The 24,318-nt window shown below is 36.8% G+C and overlaps 1 protein-coding gene across 1 annotated transcript; it reads left to right on the top strand.

Moving 5' to 3' along the window:
• Nucleotides 1-3,328: 3,328 nt before the first annotated feature.
• On the top strand, nucleotides 3,329-13,788 carry LOC140169676 (uncharacterized). Its single transcript, XM_072192969.1, has 3 exons — nucleotides 3,329-3,475; nucleotides 8,040-12,298; nucleotides 13,592-13,788. The coding sequence occupies exons 2-3, from the start codon at nucleotides 8,131-8,133 to the stop codon at nucleotides 13,762-13,764; spliced, it is 4,341 nt and encodes a 1,446-aa protein (XP_072049070.1). The 5' UTR covers nucleotides 3,329-3,475; nucleotides 8,040-8,130; the 3' UTR covers nucleotides 13,765-13,788.
• The last annotated feature ends 10,530 nt before the right edge of the window (nucleotides 13,789-24,318 follow it).

Genomic DNA, 24,318 nt, shown 5'->3' on the forward strand with positions numbered 1-24,318 from the left:
CAGAAAAATTGGTTTTGTTCGTACAAAATATAATCTAAAATGTTTTACAAGAACGAAAGCAAACCTAAAAAACATTAATATTGAATAAATTATTAATTATTTAAATATTTTAATGATAACATTATGACACTAATAAATTAATTAATGATAATGTCCCAAAACTGCTCTCCAAAACAGGGAGTTAAGTCGTATACAGACTCCGAGTATTGTAGGCCTACGTACAATATTGTATGCACAATAAGTACGTTATTTAATCTATTGCCATTCTATTTCCAGTAATGTTTAAGTTCTAACGAATGTTTGATGACGAAAAATCGAGAATATGTTACATACAATATCTAGCAGAAATATATTATCGATTTTACGTCATCAAACATTCGTTAGAACTTAAACATTACTGGAAATAGAATGGCAACAGATTAAATAACGTACATATTGTACATACAATATTGTACGTACAATAAAAAGTCTGTATACTGCTTTACAATATCGATTAGGGTTATTATGTTTTAGTATTATTGATTTATCAATATTGATCAATATATTCCCAATCACCTACAGTTAATTTAATAGCTATTTAGCTCCATTAAATGTATTGCCCTTCACTATAAGTAAGCTGCATTCACCTCACCTGTCATGTCTGTGTATAGACTGAATACAATACACAGCTCTTTTCGAAGACATTATTAATTGTACAGTACAAAAGGGTGGATTCAGGGGGGTAGGGTCCTCCTAGAAAGAGAGGGATTTTTGTTTTATATTTGCGCGACAATATGTTTTCATGAATGGACTTGGATCCAACCCTGACCGTAGCTAATCTACCTATCTTTGGCCGCACAATGTTCTGAAACAGTGGCGTACCTAGCAAACACAAAAACGTTTTAAAAACGTTTTAAACAAGTTATATTTTGGCTTTTGGTTCAGGTAAAAACGTTTTAATAACATTAAAATGTCGGGTTATAATATAGGTCATGATAACGTTTTAAAACAAACTACAACAATATTTTTTAAATGTTTTCAAAAAATGTTATTGTAAACTATTTTTGCAAACATGTTTGCCAAATATTGTGTCAATATTTAAATAACATTATGTTAAAATATTTGAACCCAGCAAACGCAGAAATGTTCTTAAAATGTTTTTTCAAAACCTTTTAATAACATTTAAATGTCGGGTTATATAAAGGTCATGAAAACGTTTTTAAAACGTTATTGAAAATATTTTGGGCAAACATTTTCGCAAAATATTTTTTCAAGCCCAAAATAACATTCTATTTAGAATGTTTTGTATCAAGTTTTCAAGAATGTTTTTGTAATGTTATTAAAACGTTTTTATACCCTTTATATAACCCGACATTTAAACGTTTTCTGACAACCTTTTATATAACCTTTTGCGAATGATGTCGTAAACGTTTTGTGTTTGCTGGGTAGCCACCACTTCAGAGGGTGGGTGGACAGCGGGAGAGAGTGGGGCAAGATAACTTTTAAAGGGGACAAACTTTGACGAAAAGCGGTCAAAAATTGGCTAAAAATTCCTAAAAATCTTAAATATCAGGGCGGCCAGCATCCCACAGGGGTAGTGGAGGGCATAATTTCTCACAGGGCAGCATGTTTGCTACTGTTCTGAAAATATCAGTGCAACATGCCAACACCTGTATTGTAGATATACAATATTAATAGGTTCTGGCCAAAACATACGCTCGATTATATGCAGACCCATTTCTGAATTTTCTGCCCTTTGTGACCCATGTGCAGCTGCCCATGATACTCGATCATCAAAAACTCCCACCCATAATCACTTATCTGTTGGTGATCACACCTCAAATGATGAATTATCAGGTATGCTCGACGGCAAAACTATAAAAAATTGCATCATAGTTTGATTATTCCCATGATTCCCGTCGAAAAAAGCCACTATTTTTTCATGTAATAATTACATGTGTATGGGAATAGGATAAGGCGAATTCTTAAAATTGTCTGCCTAAAACCGTTTGGGCCCCCTTTAGACGTGCCAAAATATCTCCCCATCCTCACCCATATAGGCACACCCCATCTCAGCGCCAGATTTGTACAGGCAAATTGTCTAAATGTGGTGCGAGTGCATTTGGCAAGCAGCGTCGTTTTGCATTAGGCTATCTATTGTTTTGATGCCAACTAAATATATAATAAAACCCCGATTACATGATCATGATGGTCGCCTCTTTATCCAACATGAATTAAATATGGTTGAATAATACAATTACATTATAAGGGGCTAAGCAAAAATAATTAGCCCTACGGGAAATTAACGGGTAGGACAAGTTTTAAATAAAACGCTCTAAAGGCTTAGGATAAGATAGAATATAAAATAGGCCTAAAAATGCTATTTAATTTAAAAGACTTAGTCTTTATACCATAATTGCTAGAAAGTGAAGGAGGATCCGGAATAAAGAAAGTATAGGTGTTTATTTTGTGAACAGATTGGATACCGGGGGTATAAAATAAACATTTTCCTGCCCGCTGCGTTCCATGCATTATATATACATTTATATAATTAGGCCTATGAGCATAAGGTTGAAAACGACCTATCCCAGCACAATTTTTAACCCGAAATGTAAATTTTAGTCAAAACCTCAAGTGTTCCTTACAATATTATTCCAATTTTATGTCATTAAATGAAAGAGCACACTTATAGTGTCCATATACTACCTCATTAGAATGAGCAATGGCCAATTCTCTTTAAATTACAAATCTTTTCAAAAAGTTACTATTTTGGCCTGTTTTGATATGGTTGTAAATTCAATGACTTTGACTTTGACTTCGAAGAAATACTGTCCAACGTTCCCTGGAATGTACTAGGCCTATGACTTTGCTAAAGAGCGCTTCCAAAAAAATGCTTTCTTTCTTTCTTTCTTTCTTTCAAAGTTCTTTCTTTCTGTCTTTCTTTCCTTATTTCTTTCTTTCTTTCTTTCTTTCTTTCTTAAGTTCCTTCTTTCCTTCTTTCTTTCTTTCTTTCTTTCCTTCCTTCCTTCCTTCCTTCCTTCCTTCCTTCCTTCCTTCCTTCCTTCCTTCCTTCCTTCCTTCCTTCCTTCCTTCTTCTTTCTTTCTTTCTTTCTTTCTTTCTTTCTTTCTTTCTTTCTTTCTTTCTTTCTTTCTTTCTTTCTTTCTTTCTTTCTTTCTTTCTTTCTTTCTTTCTTTCTTTCTTTCTTTCTTTCTTTATTTCTTTCTTTCCTTCTTTCTTTCTTTCTTTCTTTCTTTCTTTCTTTCTTTCTTTCAGATCAACCCCTGCTGGAAGAACAGATCTCAACAGCGCCATCAATTAATTATTACGACGGGCTGTTGATAGCTGGAAGACATCTTGGATCGGAAAAGTCCAATTTTGAGTAAAAACTTTCATTATAAATTACCGTAAATAAGGATTAGGTTGCGTTTTAAATGTATATTAACTACGTGACAAAAATAATCTTTATCACAGGGTTATTATAAGATGTAAGAGGTGGTAAGTAATGATTTTTTGGACGGTAAAAAGAGGATGACTTTGTAATGTTTTCTTTCTTTGAACTTCACGATGTTATGAATGTGTGATTAAAACTAGTGGGGATTTATATGCACTTTCAGTTTCCCACGCGTTTGAACTAGACTTGCTTGCCAGTCCTATATACGCCGTACCTATGTATATTAAGGACTGGCTTACGCCATTTTGGATGTCAATGGGAAATACACACTTAACGATTTGCGCCAGTTAGAAACTTGAAAAAAAATCTTTAAAATTTTATCAATGTACCGGTATATAAAAGTGGTACCAACCTTATTGTGGCGTTTTGGGTCAAGCTGGGAGAAAAAAATCCCAGGTCGACCAAAAATAGCGATCGCACTACGATAGACCACCTAAGTTATCGTGAATCGGTTTCTCCCAGGTCGACCGTAAATTTTGGGTTGCCACATTCGGCCCGCAAACGCCAGGATTTTTAGCCAGGTCGAGGTCGACCCATGACAAGCATGCAAATAGCCCTACAACATACGTGTATAAACCATTGTACGGCATGATTCATTCATAACTTTGTGCAAGCGCCGGTGTGACTTACGATATCAGTTTGCATCTAAATTAATTCAGTCATAGGTCTACTCTCATTTTCGTATTTATTTAATAGAGTAGGCCCTATTCTTGTTTTAGTTTGCAAAATACAGAGGCAGATATAGTCCCGGGATATAGTCATACTTCCAAGTTTTCTACTTTCTTGAATTTGCGTCAACATGTAGGCCTAAGCGCTTAAGCTTACATCCAAGCCGGGCATCCAAGTTCGCCATGGACGGTACTACGACTCGATGTTTCAGACTTTACTTGTACGTTGTGAGAAAAGGAAAGTAATAAATTATGAGAAGAGGTCACAAATAGGATCAAATAAAATAATCCAACAAAGAATCACCCTGCCTAAGTGCGGACATAGGCTAGGCCTACATGTTTTAAACTTTATTATTATCCACCACGAATGGAGTGCCAATTTCTATTAGCCTAGGCTGTCTTTCTATCAACAAACATGGAATCTCCCAGCTTGACCAATTTGGCCTTATGCGTTTGCTAATTTAAGACTCGGTTGATTCAGAATTCGAATCGGGAACGAAAATATCCGATCTTTGCGATCAAAAACACAAAATTACAACTTTAAACATACTATTGGCAAAGACATTATTACCAAACAATATAGAATAGAAAATTTGACATCATTTTCTCAAAATATTGAAGAAATTTGCTCACTAGACATTGCAAAAGTACGCAATCCAATTCCCGTTCAAACGCGTGAGAAACTGAAAGTGCATAATCCCGACTAGTTTGAACGGGAATTGGATTGCGTATCGATGTTTGGTGAGCAAATTTCTTCAATGTTTTGAGAAAATTATGTCAAATTTTCTATTCTATATTGTTTGGTAATAATGTCTTTTGCCAACAGTATGTTTAATTTTTTGTTTTTGATCGCAACCAAAGATTGGATATTGTTGTTCCCGATTCGAATTCTGAACCCTTCGCAAGGGTGCCGATTTCGGCAGAACTTTGATGATAATTTTGCCTTTTTGGACACTAAAATGCATTCGATCCTTAATTTTGTTTCAACCGAGTCTTAAACTTCAATTAGCAAGCACAATAAACTACACCACTTTTATATAATCCTGTGTGGATAGTCTCATGATGATGGCAGCTTTTCTATGTGGTCAAATTTCGTCACCCTCATAATCTAATTGCCTAAGTCATTTTTTGCAGTTTTGAGAAAAAGGCAAAATAGTAAATACGCAAAAATGACAAAAAATGCAAAAAAATGAAAAATTAAATAAAGGGCATATCTATTGCCAAAACAAGTTTAACTATATTCGAAGAGATTAATTATTACATTACAAGTTGATACTCGTTGCAATTTTTTTTATGCGTATTTCTCCTGAAAAAAGAGAAATTGTGTTGGTAAAGTTCAGGCTCGTACAGGTCCGTCCCCCGTTCGAAGCGAAATTAATTTTCAAGGAAGCGGGCTGAATGACGCAAGTAAATGAAGAGGAAACTAATCAACTATAGGGGAGAGTGGGGTAATCCCAAACACCTTTTCATTTACGCCTATTTACTACACATTAAAACAACGTAAGATATAGAATAAACCATACCAATATCAAGAATTATACCTGATCTCATGTACCAATACCTTGTGTATTGGTACATGATTCGGCGAGTATATCAGCAATACCGAATAAATGGTTGTTTTTTACTCTGTTCAAAACGTCACATGTACACCAAATACAGCCCCCGAAATGGTCTACTTTTAGCGTGCCTTAACTCCAAAACAGTTTGGTCAAAGTTAAAAATGCGATCCCCAACCCTTTGCTTACCTTTGGACGAATTTGTAGTAATCTCCGCTAGCTCCATGTTGAAAAATGTCTGATACTTGCCCGGTACAAACATAGAATGGCCACATTGCTTCAGTCCTGGTAATGAATATTTCTTCCGTAATCCAATGGTTCCAACGTGGGCATCACGATGATAGTCTCCTACACAACCAGATTGTGTCGGCCTGACGCTCGTCGATCCTAATCGCTAAAGTGAGGACAGTGTGAGCTCTTACCTGCGTAAAAGTCTGTTCGACAAAGGCGATTGTGAATAAGGATGGTTGACAGCGCCATATGGTTCATCGGGCGGAGCCATTATGCCATATATTAGGCTGTTGTTGTGCACACGTCACGCTATATTACGGCATGGCAGCAGATAGGTTGCGCTGTCCTCTGACCTTCACTGTTCGTCACGTAGACAGACCGTGACCTGGGTACACGTACAAAGCAGGGGATGCGACTGCGAGCCGCCATTTTGACACGTGGTATCTACTCTTCAGAAAAATTACTTTTGTTGACGTTTTATATCACACAATTTTCGATAACGGATTTCTACTAGGATTTCAATTTTTTATTAATGAAGGTGCATGTAGTTTTGAGGAATGACATGGGATGTTTCGAGTTTTATTTCAACTGGTGGTGTTAGGGTGTAGGAAGGTGAGTGAATTCGTGAATGAGGCCAGGGAATGAGATTTTCTTGTTTCAACGATCCGATTAGTAGGATACGAAACGTAGGCTAAAAATGTCTAATGACGCCATGTTTACATGAAAACATTAGCTGCTGCGAGGTCAGTGTCGTTCAATTCGTTACCTAAATTCTTCTCAAGATATTCTGATTTCACTTATTTATAATGTGTACGAACGTGCTCCATACAAACTCAAAAGTATGAATGCAAGGTGTTATTGCTGACAATAGAAACATTGTTGCAACGTCATTAAAAACAGGTACATGTATACTTGTACTACAGACGTTCTTGTGCTGAAACGTGATACAGGCTAGTAAGGCAGTCTGATCAAAAATGGGATTACCCGCCGTTCCCCTATGTTCACGATAACACACTGAGCCTAGAGCTCTTTTCATCTTCATTCACATATAATGGTCAACAAAAGGTTATCTACTGGCCCATTGAAATTGTTCTAAAATTCTAAGCTCAAAATATCTTTTTATTTTTTAGTCCAAATGATGTTGATATGTGAATTGTAATATCACAATTTACTAATATGTATAATAAAAAAGTGGCTGATTTTATCCATATGTTTAAAAACCATTAAGTTTGTAATACCGGTACTTGATTCAGAGTTTTTTTTGTCTGAGAACAACAACAGTATATGTTCTGTGCATTGAGAGTGTTTACAGTCCATACTTTCAAAGTGGGCACATTTCATTTCATGACGTCAAACGTTTTTCTAGGTCAAATCTGTCTCGTTCGAAGGAACTCGCCACTTACAGTTGGTTTTGGGGGAATACCAATTTTAAACCATTTAAAATTGGTTTAAAACGCCTTATTTTCTCAAAAAAGGAGTCATTTTCATTGTCCTCATAATATAAACTTGCCAATAATATGATGTCCTAGCAATATATATGCCCTTTAAGGCAATTTGGTTATATGATGTTGGTGTTGTGTTGGTGGAGTTGAAATCACAATAGGCTCATGTGCATAAGATAATGTATTCAAATTAATGAAAAAGACAATGTCACTGATATAGCATTTGGTACAAGTCCTGGAATAAGTGATTGAAATCAATTGCCTAAGTCACATTCACAGACTTAGGGAGACGGTCAAAATCAAAAAAGGTATTATGAGAGGGTTCTTTATGGTAATAATGACCAATGCATTATGTTATAAATACAAGGTGGCAATTGTTATAAAGATTGAGTTAAGCAAAAAACTCAAAACTTCAAAAACGACTTTTATGGCAATTAGGTTATGAGGGTGACAATTTGCTGGTTACGCTTACTAAACTATTTATATATTTTTTGATTCTTAAAATGGCCCCCAAACTTACTCAAATGCAGGGATCAAACATTTTACATGAACAAATATCAAATAATTGTTTTGGTCCTTGGCTCAAGAGCTATGCAATAACTCCATGGCAAAAAGGATCACCAAAATAGCAAAATGAAATTTACATCGCAAAAGTGGATTTGTTTTGCACTGGTTAATTAACATATTTTCTTGTTCTTTTATTTTCTGCAGGAAATGTGTTGCCAACTTGCCACTGAGTTGAACATGGCAGTGGACTGAAGCTTTAATACAACTTGGAAAGAACAAAAAACTAGTACCGACCATGCAGAACAATGTGAATCTTGCGCCGGGGTGCTCTACCTCAGGCCAGTACAAATGTGAAATATGTCCAAGTCAGTTCCCCTTAAAAGAGGATCTGATCGTCCACCAGCTTTTATTCCATTCATACTCCAATCCTAAGCTCACTGACAATGAAGCCACCATGAACATTCAGAGGAGGCAGATTCATCATCCGGCAGAGGTCAGGAGTGCGAATCATCCAGGGACCTTCTCAGCTCCAGCATTGAGTACTTACCAGAGTTCTTGGAGTCACAACACAAGAACCTATCCATCTACATCAATGAGGAGTCCAAATCTTCCGTATAGCCCGCATAATTTTGGTTTTGCAAATAGAGATCGGCAAGTTCAAGCCACTGTTAATCTAGTTCATGGTTCACAAGGTTCAGGGCAGTACAAGTGCGACAGGTGTAGTTGTCAATTTCAAGTCCGTGAAGATATGGTTGTTCATCAACTGTTGTGCCATCCCACTACAAACCCAGCTCTGCAACAGTATCAAAGGCCTGTGGAAAGTCCACGAGTTCCGACCACTGTTGAGAGCCAACCGCTACAAAGCCGGCATCCTGCAGCTAGCGAGATACCTTTAGGTTATAGAGATACAAGAAACCCGTATTATTTTGGAACAGGATTTGCCTACGTACCTGGGAGCTATCCAGGACCCAAAGAAGGTTACAGTTCGGCTATGACTAATGTCAACCATGTGATGCCCCCTCCTCCTCCGCCTCATTCTCCTGTTCAAAGTAACTTTGTTGGCAGAAGTAGTGCTGTGAGCCCTGCGACATCCCATGATATTGCACATAGTATAGAACACAATATCCCACACTATTCTGCAAGTGGTAATATTGGCCATCCTGAAGTTCTTGACCTGTCTTATTCTGATAGCGGTTTTCCAAAGCATCCAGATACTTCAGGAAGAGGAAATATAACTCAAATGCGCGGACCGGCAGTTCTACCATATCAGGAAAGAAGTTATTCTCGAGATGATGAAAACCTATCAAGAAATCCAGTGCACCCTGGAAAGGGGTATGGACTCACATATGTACATGTGAATATCAGTGAAGATGAAAACTTACCAGGGAGAAGTAATGTCAGCCCTTTGCAGGAGCATCACCTTTCCAATGAGCATAGAAGTTTACAAGCTGCCCCTCATAACATCAGTCATCAGGAGAAAGAACCAGAGATGGAGGAAGAGCACCCAATTCTGCAACTCATCGGTGAACAGCGCCCTCGTACCAGTGTAGCTAACGACAGAGATCTCTCTGTTATTAATCGTAGGGAAATCACAGATCCTCCAAGGAGTAGCATGGGTATGGCAAGAGAAATGCAGGATTCAAGAGTGGGTGCAAGTCTTGCTAATACAATGCCTGGAGGCAGCATGTCAATGCCACTCGCACACAGGGAGCGTGAGGAAACTAGACATGTAACTGATCATGCAAGACCACAAGAAATGATTGGCGGGAGAGAAACTGATATATTTAGTAAGAGCAAGAGTAAAAGTAGCCATCATGGACATGTCCCAGACTATCATAGTGGAAAGAAACATGTTACACAAGAACACCGTGTGAAAAAGAGTAAAAAACACAAGAAAAATCGTTCAGAGAAGCATTCTCATCACCATAAATCTTTACCCACCTCTGCAGCACCCACTGGTATTAGGAAAGCAATAGATTTTGGAACAATTCCACCGACAACCACTTCATCTTTTAGCAACCGCACCCATGCATCTTATGGCACTAATTATAGAAATGTATCTGCAAGCCATGGCACTTCTGTGACTATGAGTTCTGTTAGTAACCGCATGTCTACTTCAGCGAATAATCGCACACCCATGTCTGGAAGTAATGCAGCACATGTCCGAAGTAACATAGTTTCAGGAAAGCAACAGCATGCAAATGTTCAAAAAACGCAGCCACGCCCTCAAACCATGCAGCCGAACAGAGTAAACCAAAGACCACAACCAATTGGACCATTATCAATTCAGAATAAAACATCAATGCCAAGTGACAAAGGTGCCCCTGAGAAGGATAGCAAATCAGGAGAAAAGACACCAGTTTCATCTAACGAGAAATTATTGAAGGCATTGACTAAAAAAGAGGAGAGTGTAGATGTAGATTTAGCAAAGGGAGAAGGGACTGGTCAACATAAATGCGGGAAATGTGGAAGTGGATTTCATGTTAGGGCTGACCTAGACATGCATCTGTTACTCTTCCACAGTCTGAAGAAAAAGGTGCCACAACATCCAATGATGAAATTTAGAGAAAAAACAGCAGATGAGAAGGAGAAAATAAAGCAAACCAATATGAAAAGAGCTGTTGATGATATCCTCAGTATGTTACCCAGTAAACGGAAGACAGGGGTCAAGGGTGATGTCAAAGTTGTTAGCGTAAGTTACAGATGTCAAACATGCGATACCAGTTTTCTGACCTTGGTTGGTCTGGAGGAGCACCAGTATGTTAACCACAAGTGTCGGACCTGTGAGTTCACGTTTGATGATAAAGAGCAGCTGCAGAGACATAAGATAATCGCTCACATGTGCGGCATCTGCGGGCATTACTTCAAGCGCAATGAGAGTCGTAAAGATCACCCGTGTGAAGAAAATCTTTGCACCATCTGCGGGGAACGAGTCAAGTCGAAGGAGGAGCTTCTGGAGCATAATGCTGAAAATCATAAGTGTAGCGGATGTCGAGCGTCATTTTTGCATAAATCGGATCTGATAAAACATCGCCTCGACAAGCACGGACATCGATGCGAAGTCTGCGGGTATCACTTTAAGTGGAAAGAAGGCTTGAAGCAACATATGCTGTCAAGTCATGGAATGAAATGTGTAACCTGCAAAGCGAGGTTTACTCTGAAAGAAGAACTTGAGGTGCACATCATGGAAAATCACAAGTGTGATATTTGTTCATTGTTCTTCAAAACTGCGGCATCGTTACAGAAACACAAGGAGTTCATTCATATTTGCAACATCTACGGTAACATCCCCAAAGAGCGGGATAAGTTGACCAAGCATCAGTATGACACTCACAAGTGTGGTCTGTGTAATGAGATCTTTAAGTTGCCGGCAGATCTTGATCAGCACCGACGTACGATTCACAAGTGTTGCTTTTGCGGGGTTGTGTTCGACTCCAAGCAGTTACAAGATAACCATCCCTGCGAGACGTATAAATGTCCTTGTGGCGCTAACTACGAGACAGAAGACGAGCTGGAGCTTCATTCTGAAAACAATCACTTCTGCACTTATTGCGATACTTTCTTCCTCATGAAAGATGAGTTTTATACCCATCGGAGCACCAATCACAGGTGTGCGATTTGTGAGGCTCATTATACGTCAAAAGTAAACTTGGATAAGCATAAAGAGACCGATCATAAATGCAAGAAATGTGGTGCTAATCCGGATTACGATAAGAAAGATCCAAATATCTGCAAATGTGGGGAGAAATTTGGAAAGGGGGATGATAAGGAATGTCAGCCTTCAGTAAGACAAGATGCTGAACCTGGCAAGGCGGATGTAAATACAAGCGCTTCTGTGGTAACCAATGGTGATGGAAAGCTACTTACAGAGACAGCACCAAACTCAAAATCTGAAGTTGATCTGAAAAATAACATCAATTCCGTAACAGCAGACTCTGCTTCAGCTCCTATATCGGTGGTCATCAAAGAGAAGACGTACAAGTATAACAGAGAGGGTGATGAACAGATTGAATATCCGTGCGAGTTTTGTAATCTTGCTTTTCCGGATAATAGACGGTTAAGAGCTCATGAACGAGCATGTCCGTTGAATAATTTAATGGAGCAAAAATTGATGCAAGATGCAGCAAGATTAGCTGCTCAAAATTACAGCAATATTGCCGCAAATAATGTGTCCACTCATAAAGCTACTATCAAATCTGAGACAACAGAAAACGATGTGAAAAAAAGTGAACCAGAAAATGTGTTATCTCTTTTGGATGCCAGCAAAAATATCATGGATAGTTTCGACTGTGTTCTGTGTAGCATGACATTTGATTGCCAAGAAGATTTGGATGGACATGTGAGGGATTTGCACCTGGGACCAACCTTTGATTGTGGTGGTGGTGACGAGGAGGAGGAGGAGGAGGATGATAAAGATGAGCTAAAGACAAAACTGATGGATTCTGAGAATGATGGTGATAAAGGTAAGACTTTTGTTTGTTTGGACCAACCAGTGGGGGGAGGAGGGGTGGGGTGTGTGAATGTGTGTGCCTTTGGTAGATTCTGAGGAAAATTGCTTTTTTAGTTCTTAAAACCACTCATTTTATGCCTTTTGGTGATAAAATATGTAAAAAGTTATCACATTTAAAAGAAGTTTAGAGGGTGTTGCTGGACTTGGATCTTTTACTTCAGTTGCATGCAAAGAGGTAATACATTTTGTAATGTGCATAGTAAGTTGCAACTCTCTTGCATTAGCAATCTTATATGCACAAGGGCTATGAGATAATGAGAACTGAATTTTAAGAAGTCTTCACATACCGAGTGTTTGTCAAAAAATGATACAGTCAAAAGAAAAACACAAAAAAGGAAATAAGTACCATTATTGAAGAGATAATTAGGAATTTAGAAATCAATTAAAGTTTTCATTGTAAATATCCAAGAAAAACTCACTTGTTTTGCATACAGTTTTGGCAAAAAGTAGGAACCATTTCTTTTTAGCAGCCTGTATTGTACTAGGTACATTATTAGAAAGCCTGCTTCTAAGCTCATCTCATTTACACCCAAAGCTACAGCCATTTTTATGAAAATGCTACAATCCTGGAAAAAAGTCTTGGAACACTTTAGTACAATGTACCATGTATTGAAATCGACCACCTGTCTCCCCCAGTACAATTTTGATTGGAGTGATATCGGTTGATGGGTGGTGAGATCTAGGAGGAGAAATATGGCTTCAAGGGGGCTCAAGCTAGCATGAACATATACAACACATTTTGAAAAATGCCAATTCAAAATTGCTGTAATGTTAAAGAAAACATCAACCATGATGCAGCAAGTTTCCCAACAAATTTTTCCATGATTGTAGTTCCATTTAGTTTAAATTGAACCATTGGCCCTTATACCTAATTAACAGTGAGCAGCTTTTCCTCATTTAATGAGAGCTTTTAAGCATAAAAGCTGCACTAAGCTGCAGGTTGGCTGCAGAAGGCTGCCCACTATTAAATAGGTACATGGGCCCTAAATGGCTTTACAGAAACAAAATGTGTGACTTATTAAAATGTCTTGCGATTTTCCATCTGAATTTCATATATGAGTCCTGCTTAACCATGTTGACATTAATAATAAATTATGTGCAGAAATGTTTTCAATGTGATCATTTCTTGACTTATCAAAGCTAGGAATTGAGACAATGTATGAATACCAAAATGGTACTTTGAGTTTGTATTGTTTTGTTTTTTACAAAGCATTTATATTTTACTTTTCCTCCCCATTTTATACAGAATCAATTGCAAAGAAATATTCAAGGAAGGTATATAAGTGCAAGTATTGCAGACTGAGCTGCCAAAACTATGCACACTTGAAGAGGCATACAAATCGATACTTGAAACGTTACAAGGCATTCAGGTATCCAAAAAGTGAGGAAGACAGAGGCAATGTGGACACAGATGAATAGTATATGTTTTATACACATGGATTAGAAGGTGAGTAGTATATGTGTACATGTAAATGCAACATATATCGACTGCTCAGTGCAAGAAGTGGGATAGTGCAATAGCTGCCCTGTGAACATTTGGCATTACACACAGTATATTGTACTCATCACACATGGCAGCTGCACATGACAGCTATTGCACTTGCCCACTTCAGGCACTGAGCAATCGATATGAGTAATCTGCGCTGCCAGTTAGCCATGATCTGGAAAAACAGCATAAGTCAAAACTTTTTTCAGTTAAGGTCATTATAGATCAATTTGGGGCGTTCTGAAATTATTAGCTTACAAAAGTGTACTGTTTCAAAGATAGCTGGACATATCTCGCCCTTCTTTTGCAACTTGTTACCAATAGAGGTTATCCACTTTACTCAAATGTGACATCTGACAAAAGGCGCTGGTTCCCGTAGTATTCCTCATTCAAACCAATTCAATGCATGACCTCGGAGTTACCTGCATGACTTTGGCAGGCTATTTTGAAACATTGATGGTTGCACATGCAGGTATTTCTTTTGAAAGTCCTAAACAAGGTATAGCAGTCGCTGATAGGATTTGCAGATTATAGAACACGGATATATATACACTAAAATAACACTAAAGTATGAGATACATTGACATTTGGAATTCAATCAAAATATGTTGTTTTGCCATACAAATCTGCCTTTGAAGCTGTATTGTTGGGCAGGGGAAACCTCCTGTTTCATTGGACCCTGAACATGGTTAAAGCAAAACCTCCTATGTAACCAGTTGGCAGTTTTGTTTGAAACATTTTCAGGGGCCACAAGCACATAGGAGGCTGTTCCTGCCCAAGAACATCTTTGTAACCTAACAAGGACAAAACAACATAACTTTGTAGAACCTGTTGTATTTTTTTTGTAAAATTTATTTATTTTATGCAAATATTTAATGAGAATGAAAAATTAAACATACTGCACAATTTGAACTTCATCACAGCAACTAACATATCAAATTTTCTCAAAATGGCGAATTTTGAGTTATGTTGTTTTGCCATACCAGAACCATGCTGTTGATGCTGAATACGGTGTTTTACTTGGGGATGTTGAAATAATTCATATTTCCAAACTTTGTTTAGAAAAAAAATCAGTTAAATTAGGAACCATCTCAAGAATTTATACATGTAGGGACTGCATTTATTATTTCTCCCCCCTCTCAACTTTAAAATGACACAATAGTGAATTTTATATTCTCTTTTGTTTTCCAACAGGATCTGCATACATCATGCTCAAGAAATGTGGAAGGTGGTTATGACAGACTTTCCTTTTTGAGTCTGTCACAGACTAACAGTGCTTTTGATGCAGTCAGGTATTTAATATGGAACAAGAGGTCATTTAAAAGTCTCAAATTTGTATGAACGAAAAATGTAGTGTAAATCATTGCCTGAATTCCTCTCACATGTGTTCTGCATACAATATTTTTGATGATGAAAGACCAGTAAGTACTCGCTGACATTGTGTTTTTCTGTTCTTAATTGTTTTCCATCCTAATTTTTGGTGCTCATCTTAGGTTGATTTCCACTAAAACAAGTAGGTTTTTGTAAGGGGTGATTTGTTTTGTTGCAAGGCTGGCCTATACTGCATTGGCCATTTTTAAGCCACTTCATTTTCAAACCTGTGTAATGTTTGTTCTTCCAAAAGGCAATTAGGGTTTGCTTTCTGGCTCGGCCAAATTATTCAGTGCAGTTTCCTATCTGGCATTACACATTCTTTTCATGCTTTTTGTTCTCCTATATCAACTCTTAATTTAAACCAACAACTCATAGTAGCAAAAGTAAGCAATAGTAATAAAAAATCAACCTACAATCAAGGAAAGAATTGTTGGCACACTTTCAACATAAGAACATCAAATTATTGCATTCCCCTTCCCCCAATACAGTGTTGATCAATGTCATGTCAGCAGCAGACCAGTTTACAGATGTAAGTGAACTGTAACCTGTTACATAACATCCACTTCACATGTCATGCAACAAACTTTGCCACCAGAAATTCAGTAAATTCTGAAATTTAGATTAAACAACCAGGATAGGATGTGAAATACTGGTATTGCCAATCATAAAATGTAAGTCCAGTAGATCAGATTGTAATCTCAATTCATAGTTATTACTACCTGGATAATCTTCACAATCATAATTAAATAAAATGTCACAGCTAATATATTGCAACTCAATGCAGCAATGACTTTACTGTGATTCAGCAAGCATTTTCCCTATGCTACAAGTGCACTGGAGTGGGTGTTAAACAGATGCAAGTTCGAAAGCTGCCAAGGGCGCTATTTAGGACAGTAGCACTAATTGGGTAGAATGCGGTACTTGCAACTTCATGAGGTCTCACATTTCTTGTTTGGCTTTAACAACCATGTTTCACTGTTGTTCATCACCGTTTCACAACGATGCGGCCTAGTCGTCTGCTTCGCGAGGGCAGCTTTCAACAATGAAAACAAGCTAAATGTCGTATACTAGTAATTCAAAATTTTGTGCGCTCTCTCGTAACGCGTAGGCATGCTTGCGTGCGCGTACACACTACAGTGTGGATTCATCACCGATTAACAACACTTGGCTCCTGTACAAAGGTACAAAATGTATAACAAGAATTGTTGAAATAATCATGAATGATAAATCATTGTTATGATCGTGTGATTTCTTAATGTAACTCTGCATGTTGCCTGCATACCTTATCAAAACTATAATACTGTATAAATGTATTTATTTTCTGCATGTAGTGATAGATTGAACATATGGTGCTATTGTAACATAAAGTAGTATGTTTAGGGCATTATCTGTAATACTTTTTAGATGTTAGTTTTCTGTGTATAACAGAAAAAATGACCCTGGTATAATAAAAAATAATGTATGAAATTTGTATATGTAATCAGAAATAAAAAATTTCTGAAATAAAATTTGTCGTAACAGTAAGATTAGTATATACAAATGTATCATGTATGTATACCTTAAAATGTATGACAACTGTTTTTTATAATGATGTGTATTTTTGCACACGTTTTTATCTTTCCCAGAATATGTGACCCATTCACCCATCACATCAAAACCTACATGTACCAGTTGTCTTCAGAAATGAAAATTGTGATTTGAAAAACAGTATTACCTGTTAGTTTTTAGCTTTAAGATTACACCTTACTTGAAATCAAATGCAGAACAAAATATGTTTTATAAGACAAAAGAAACTCAAATTTCTTTTCATTTTCTTTATATTTTCTCATCTTCTTTCATTGTTATCTGCAAATGAAGCCAGCTGACAACTGTTTTGATATGATGGGTCACATATGGTCCACTTCTGGCAATGAGCATGTACGTAACAAACTTGTGCACCCAATCACATGAGAGTACTATATACATATGAAATATCTAAATCTATAATGGTACATGTACTATTAGTAGCTTGTTTAGTAGCCTCATTTTGACCGAGTGCCATAGATCATGTAAAAGTGATTAAGAATGAAATATAGTGTCATATATTAATGTAAAAACTGATATTAAAATTAACATATATGTATATACTTACAATCAAGTGCAAATTCTTTGGAACACTTGTTCATATTTTGCGCATATGGTTAAATAAAACCGTTCTTGTAAAGTTCACCATACGGTATTTTTATGCCTCCACCGGAGGTATTATGTTTCCTGGTTGTCCGTCTGTCTGTCTGTCTGTCTCTCTGTCCGTCCGAGCTTGCGAGTGCAATTTTTCAGAACTGGTAAGACGTACAGTGATGCAAGTTGGTGGAGGGATGGTTATTGGGGGTCTTCAAATTATAGGAGATTTTCGTCGCAAAATATGGTAATTAAGTACCTAATTTGCATAATTTATGCGTAATATGCGTAATAAGCAAAATACCTTGTGAACAGATTATGTGGAGATCCGTATGGGGTACAGTGACGTAACTTGGTGGGAAGTGGCGTGGCCAGATGTTCTCGACCGGATTAGATTTTCAGTGCAAAATATGCTAATTAAGTACCTAATTTGCATAATTTATGCGTATTTGATGCGTATCAAGCCAAAAACCTTGTGAACAGATTATCTGGAGATCCGTATGGGTTACAGTGACGTAACTTGGTGGGGAGTAGCAGGGCCAGAGGTTCTTGACCTGATTAGATTTTCAGCACAAAATATGGTAATTAAGTACCTAATTTGCATAATTTATGCGTAACAAGCAAAATACCATTTTCTCGGAGACTAGGGGTCGCATGTTCCTCAAACTTGGTGGGTGGGTGCATCTTGACCCTAGACAGAACAAGTTTGTATTGGTCAGTGGGTCAAGGTCACCCGAGGTCATGCAGGGGTCATCTGAGGTCAAATTAGCCAAAACTGCCGTATGGACATGAAACTGGGTGAGTACAGTCAACATTTAGAGCCAAAATTTTGGAAGGTCATTTTGGGGTCATCTGAGGTCAAGTTACTAAAAACTGTCGTATGGGCATGAAACTTGGTGGGAACAGTCAACAGTTAGAGGCAAATTTTTGGAAGATCATTCCAGGGTCATCCAAGGTCACCCAGAGGTCATCACTGATTAAAATGATATGCCTCAAGGTGGAGGCATTGTGGCCGACGCTTTGCGTCGAGAACCGCGCAAGTCGAGAACCGCTCTAGTTATTATTTAGATTCAACCTATTTCGAACCCCCTTCCACATCCTCTAACCAATATTGGAGCAAACATGTTATGCATCTTCAAAAATTGAGGCATTTGGTATACAAAATTGAATAATATAAAGGATGCGGTGAGGTATATATATGGTCGAATCCAACGAAAAGTGTACACGGCATGTTCAGGGCCATAACTTAAAAGTATTAATCAATTGGCATTCGTTTTTGTATTGTGTTTATTCGCCTTGATCATATACGCTTCACGCCATGTATAATAAGACCCCCTTCTGTGAAAAACTTAGACACAGAGACCCCAAAACATGCTATTTTTACCCATTTTTTCAAAATATTTCTTAAGTTATTTTTAAAAACATCTAAATCAGTTATGAAAAGAAGTCATTGGATTGAATCTAAATTGATTTCCTGAAAGGTGTGTATTCAAAGATTGCCTGTTCAATTTTTCACATATTTGTACATAATTATGAATTTTTTGTGATAATTTTTTGAGTGGTATTTTTTACATTACCTACGAATACAATTTTTCATAGCACTAGATATATCTTTACAAAATGGAAATCACTAATAAATGCGCAATTGATACAAGCTTTGATATGTCCAATACTGAAATGCATTGCATTCGGACATCTTTATTATTGTGTTTAGCTGCCAGAAATTATAAATGGCACAAAGGTAGGTTTGGTAAAAAATATGCATTACCTCCGAATACATGTTAAAAGCTGTGCCATTTCCACAAAGTGAGAGAATAGTAAACAATAGTTAAGCAATAGGTGCAGGGTAATACACTCTTTATTTCTACCAAGTTTCAATAACCTGCGCTTAAATATTTCTGAGATGTCAACAATAAAAGCAAGTATTCGTAGGTAAATTTCGGTAACCGAATGTTACCTACGAATACACTTTGACATCATGACAGTATTGTGAAACACCGCCATTCATGCCAATGCCCATATTGGTACATAACGAAGGCCTGTATGTTTGCTATCAAATCATATGTCAATGAAAGTTGCGAATTCACATACATGCCCACCATGCAAAACTGAATACGGCTTAATTGGTGAAAAATATGTACTGAAATAGACGACGGTCTGCTCATTTGAAAGAAAAATCAGATTCAAAGAAGATTAGAAGGGGATAAATACTTAGATTTGTCAACTGTCATGTGTGCTTCATTTTAAATGTTTACCGACCTTCTGGTTTCTTAGTAATTTGTGTCCAAATTGATTTATTCGAAGGTAACTTTTGACGTTTTCACTAAGGTTACCTACGAATACCATGGAAAAAACGACTGTTCTCATTGTCTCATGATCTAGACAACACATTGATGGACCCTGGTATAAAGCTAATTGTAGTTGCCCTCAAACGAAAGGCCACAAGACGTAACTGACTCCAAGATGGACTTCACAAGTCTGCAATAACGGTTTTAAGCGATTTGTGTGCAATTAAGCACATTAAAGTCACTATAGTGCCTTTGTTTCTTACTTCAATCCTCTTTCAACCGCTAGAACCGACATTATTAATACATGATAGGGTCTAAAGTATCAATAAACGCACATAAAGAAAATAATACATTCAAAGTGCTTTATAAAATGAAGTTTTGATTGCGATATCCACCAAAAAGTCTAATTCTTACCTACAAATACTGAAATGTTACTTACTTAATACAGCATAATACATGACATGTGTAATGAAGTGTCCCTACCAATGGAAATTAATTGTCAAAAACTTTAAGCGGTACCCCAGGACACTATTATTACCCATATACGGATTCATTCAACAATTATTTATTATGTAAAATTGCTGATTAACTACTTGTATATCAAAATGAAGTGGTCAAAATCTTGCTAAAAGCATCAAAAATTTTTGATCTAAGGTAATAGCATTTATTCATTTGGACGTACCATCTGAAAGGGATCTAAAACTACCATTTTATTAATTCATTACCATAATAGCAAAATTTAAACCTATAAACTCAATATAGATATTGTTAAATCGCTCATGTTACCTACGAATACCGGGTTTCTTCACCTTTTCATTGTATAAAGCGTTAGGTGTATGCGTATAATTCCTAATATTCTTGAAAACATATATCATACTCGTTCTTATACAATGTGTAAATTGATTCATACTCATTTGATAAATAAAATACAGAAACTGACCTAAACTTCATTTTCAAAAATAAACTAGCATAAATTGACTAAGATCATATTGATCGCGTTATAAAAATAAAAACAAATATTTTCTGGTTGAGTTAGCATTTTCCTGACACCCTGTGGTCTACATTACACGAAAAAAAGCGTTAATGGGAATACTCCAATAGCGGTAGGGCGATTAGTATTGCGAGAGTGAAAGCCTCGGTGGGGGCCGCGTCGGTAAAATAGGGTTTTGATATCACATTTACTATCACACGCCCTGGATTTATTTTTCAAGATTAGTAATGGCACTTTTGGTTCCTATAAGGCCAATATGTCATCAATCAATGGGCAAAAGGAAAAATTGTGCAGACATTTTTATTTCGGACTTTTATTTTTGGCCCGTGGACACTTTTGGTTGGATTCGACCATATATCTGTATAAGTGTCCCAGCAATTTTGCTCTTGATTGTAGTTGGTCACTTCAACTTCTGAAAAGGGCTCACAACTCAGTTTGATAACATGAGTACAAGTTCCCACATAGACTGGTAGTCATGACAGCTCATAGTTGTGTGCGCCTTGATCGTCCACCAGGGTGGAATCATGCGTGTTATAATCGCTTTATCATTATCATTACAGCTCAGTCATGATATGAAGAGTTCAGACTGGGATGCATTGGGCTATTCCATTTAAAATCCACACTACCCCTGTGGAAGATTTACGAAATATATTCCACAGTTGGAGTATTAATTAGCCAATTAAGTAGATCCATTTCAATTCCATACACTTCTTTTCCTTGTTCTTTGTCTTCAAATCTGTTTCTCACTTCTCTTTCCATACAGGCCAGCATGCTTATTTAGTTATATAGGCTTTTTAGCCTGGCTTGAGCATTTTGTTTGAGCCTGGTCGCAGGACCCAAGCGTGCCTCCACACGGAGCGACCGTTTAAACAAACAAACCACTGAGACAGATTTAACATGAATCTTCAACAGAGGGAGGGTGAGTTTCAAATGGAGCAGTGTTCATTCCATCTGAAATTCAGTCTTTCCTGTGGAAGATATTTCCAAAATCATCCAAATGGCTAGTGCGGATTTTTTTTGCCCAATATACACCATTGCTGCCAGGTGGTATTTTTATTAGTTGTGTTATAAAATATATTTTATGTTTTACTGTACATTATTTTTTTTCTTTTTAATGGACAGGGCTTTAAATACAACTTTTGTGAACCATTCATACAAAATCAGACAGAACTGAGCGCCGCATGTAACTTGTTTAAATTTGATCTGATATTGTTGTCAAGCCTTGAAATAAGCAGACTGGAACCAGGAGCAATTTGTTTTTGAACATTGCTCCTGGTTCACTGGGATTTTCCAAGAACCAGGGGCAATTTCTGAAGAAACAGGAGCAATTTTCAAATAGTAATCATCTACTGCATACAATACCAGCACTACTGCATCAAGCATGCAAGTGCTAAACGGGAACCAGGAGCAATTTGTTTTAGAAAATTGCTCCTGGTTCGTGTGAATTTTACAAGGACCAGGAGCAATTGGTGGCTTTACGAGAGCAAATTTGCTCCCCGCGCCCGCTTATTTCAAGGCTTGATTGTTGTTGTTTGGCTCTGAATCTAGGAATTTGACATAGTGCACGTTAGTATCCATTGGTTACAAGCCTAGGCTCATACATTCATTCATTCATTTATTATTTTCACTCATCAAATTACAAAAAGCTAGAATACATACAAAATAATAATATAAGTGAGAGTGAAGGAATCACAGGAAAGGCCAAGGAGAGGCCTGAAAATCTGTGATCCCTTGATGATTGGTTAATTCATCATTTGACATGGCAGCAGACTGTCAATTCAATGAAGTAACAGTAAGCTGTCATATTATATCTGGATATGAATTAACCTAAATACATGAAAATAACAGTTAACAATAGTAAATAAGAAAATGCACAACACAATTAAATAAGTAATATAAAATATAAATAATATCCAATTTGGTTATAACCAGATACAATAAGAGTTAATAGTAACTTTGCATAAGATGTTTCTTAAATACATGGCGGAATTGATTAATCGATGATGAACTTTTAATGCTGTTATCAACATTATTCCATAACTTAGTAGCTGCATATTTAATAGATTTTACACAGAAAGCTTTTTTGATAAAAGGAAGCCTCAGACGATCTTTATTTCTGGTGTTTAAGTCATGGATCTTAGACTGTTTTACAAACAAATCATCAAAAACACTTGGTAAAAATCCATTTTCATGCTTGTACATAAATAAAGTTCAAATGTATACATATCCCTGACACCTATTCTGAATTATGATATATACCATAGGCTTTGTGTTGTGATCATTTCGATCAGTGGTTCGTAACAAAGAAAGCGTGAGCCAGTTGACCTAGCAACGGTCATATTCTGACGTGCACTATGCCAGCGAATAGGACAATTCGACTGCTCAGTATCAGAAGTCGGTAAGTGCAATAGCTGCCCTGTGAACATTTGGCAATTTACATACAGAATATTGTACTCATCTACACATGGCAGTTACACATGACAGCTATTGCATTTACCCACTTCTGGCACTGAGCAGTCGACATGTTCAATGCTTTTGTTTGAAGTAAGCAGAAACCGTGTAACCAGTAACATTTTAGGTGCCCAGTTTTGTCTGATTTTGACAGAACAGGTCACATTTGCTATACTTGGTGCCCTACCTAATGGGCTATTTCAGTTGCGATCTGTACACCCCCTATGGAAGACATTACCTTTTATTTGTCCTCCACAGAGGGAGTATGAATTTTAAATGGGGTTACCTGAATAGGTACGCGACTTCATTTGAAATTTACACTCAGTGAGTGGGAGATTAAGGTCATGTATTCCATAGGGGTGTATGGATTTCAACTGGAACTGTGCCTACAATATTACAACTATACTGCAAGGCAGGCCATTGGATATATCAAGTTTTGCATCTGCACTCTTCATATGAACATGACCAGAAATAAACTTAAATGATTTTAAATCAAAGGTGGTTTATACTCGCAACTAAAAGTGAATTGGTTGATGGGCGCAACTGTTGTTTTTCTCAGTCCCTGTAATGTTGTTATACAAGGGAAATACAGTTATTTATATTTTGAAAAAATGTGAACGTGAATACAGGCTATACAGCAAATGACCCGGCTGCCAAATTCAACTGTTTTTGCTTCTTATATCTATTCTTTAAAGGTCATTCAGTAATCTCAAAATTAAAATTGTGTTTAAATTACTTAAGGGGTGGGGTATGAATGTTTGGACAGTATTTATTGTGGGACATTAGAGCACATCAGACATATCAAATTGCATTCTGAATAATGAAGAATGTCCTTCTGATATCAAATAATTTTGATTTTTTGAAATTGCAATGTAATACACATTTTATGGCAAATGATTAAAATTGATATTTAACAGTACTCGAAGTAAACTTTATAAATCTGATGAGTATACTTAAAGTGTATGTAGGTGGGATGAAAAGCTGATGATCAATTGAAATTTTGACCTTTCATATTGAAGATATGGATTTTTTTCCCAAAAACACCACAATAAATTAGGTCTTTTTGGAAAAAAATCCATATCTTCAATATGAAAGGTCAACATTTTCAATTGATTGTTAATGTTGGCTTTTCTTCCCAGCTACATACACTTTAAGAATATGTCATTAGATTTATAAAATTTACTTCGAGGACTGTTACATATCAAAAATGTGAAAAATATCTAATT

This window comes from Amphiura filiformis, chromosome 14 (genome assembly GCF_039555335.1).
Source record: "Amphiura filiformis chromosome 14, Afil_fr2py, whole genome shotgun sequence".
NCBI classification, from domain to species: Eukaryota; Metazoa; Echinodermata; class Ophiuroidea; order Amphilepidida; family Amphiuridae; genus Amphiura; species Amphiura filiformis.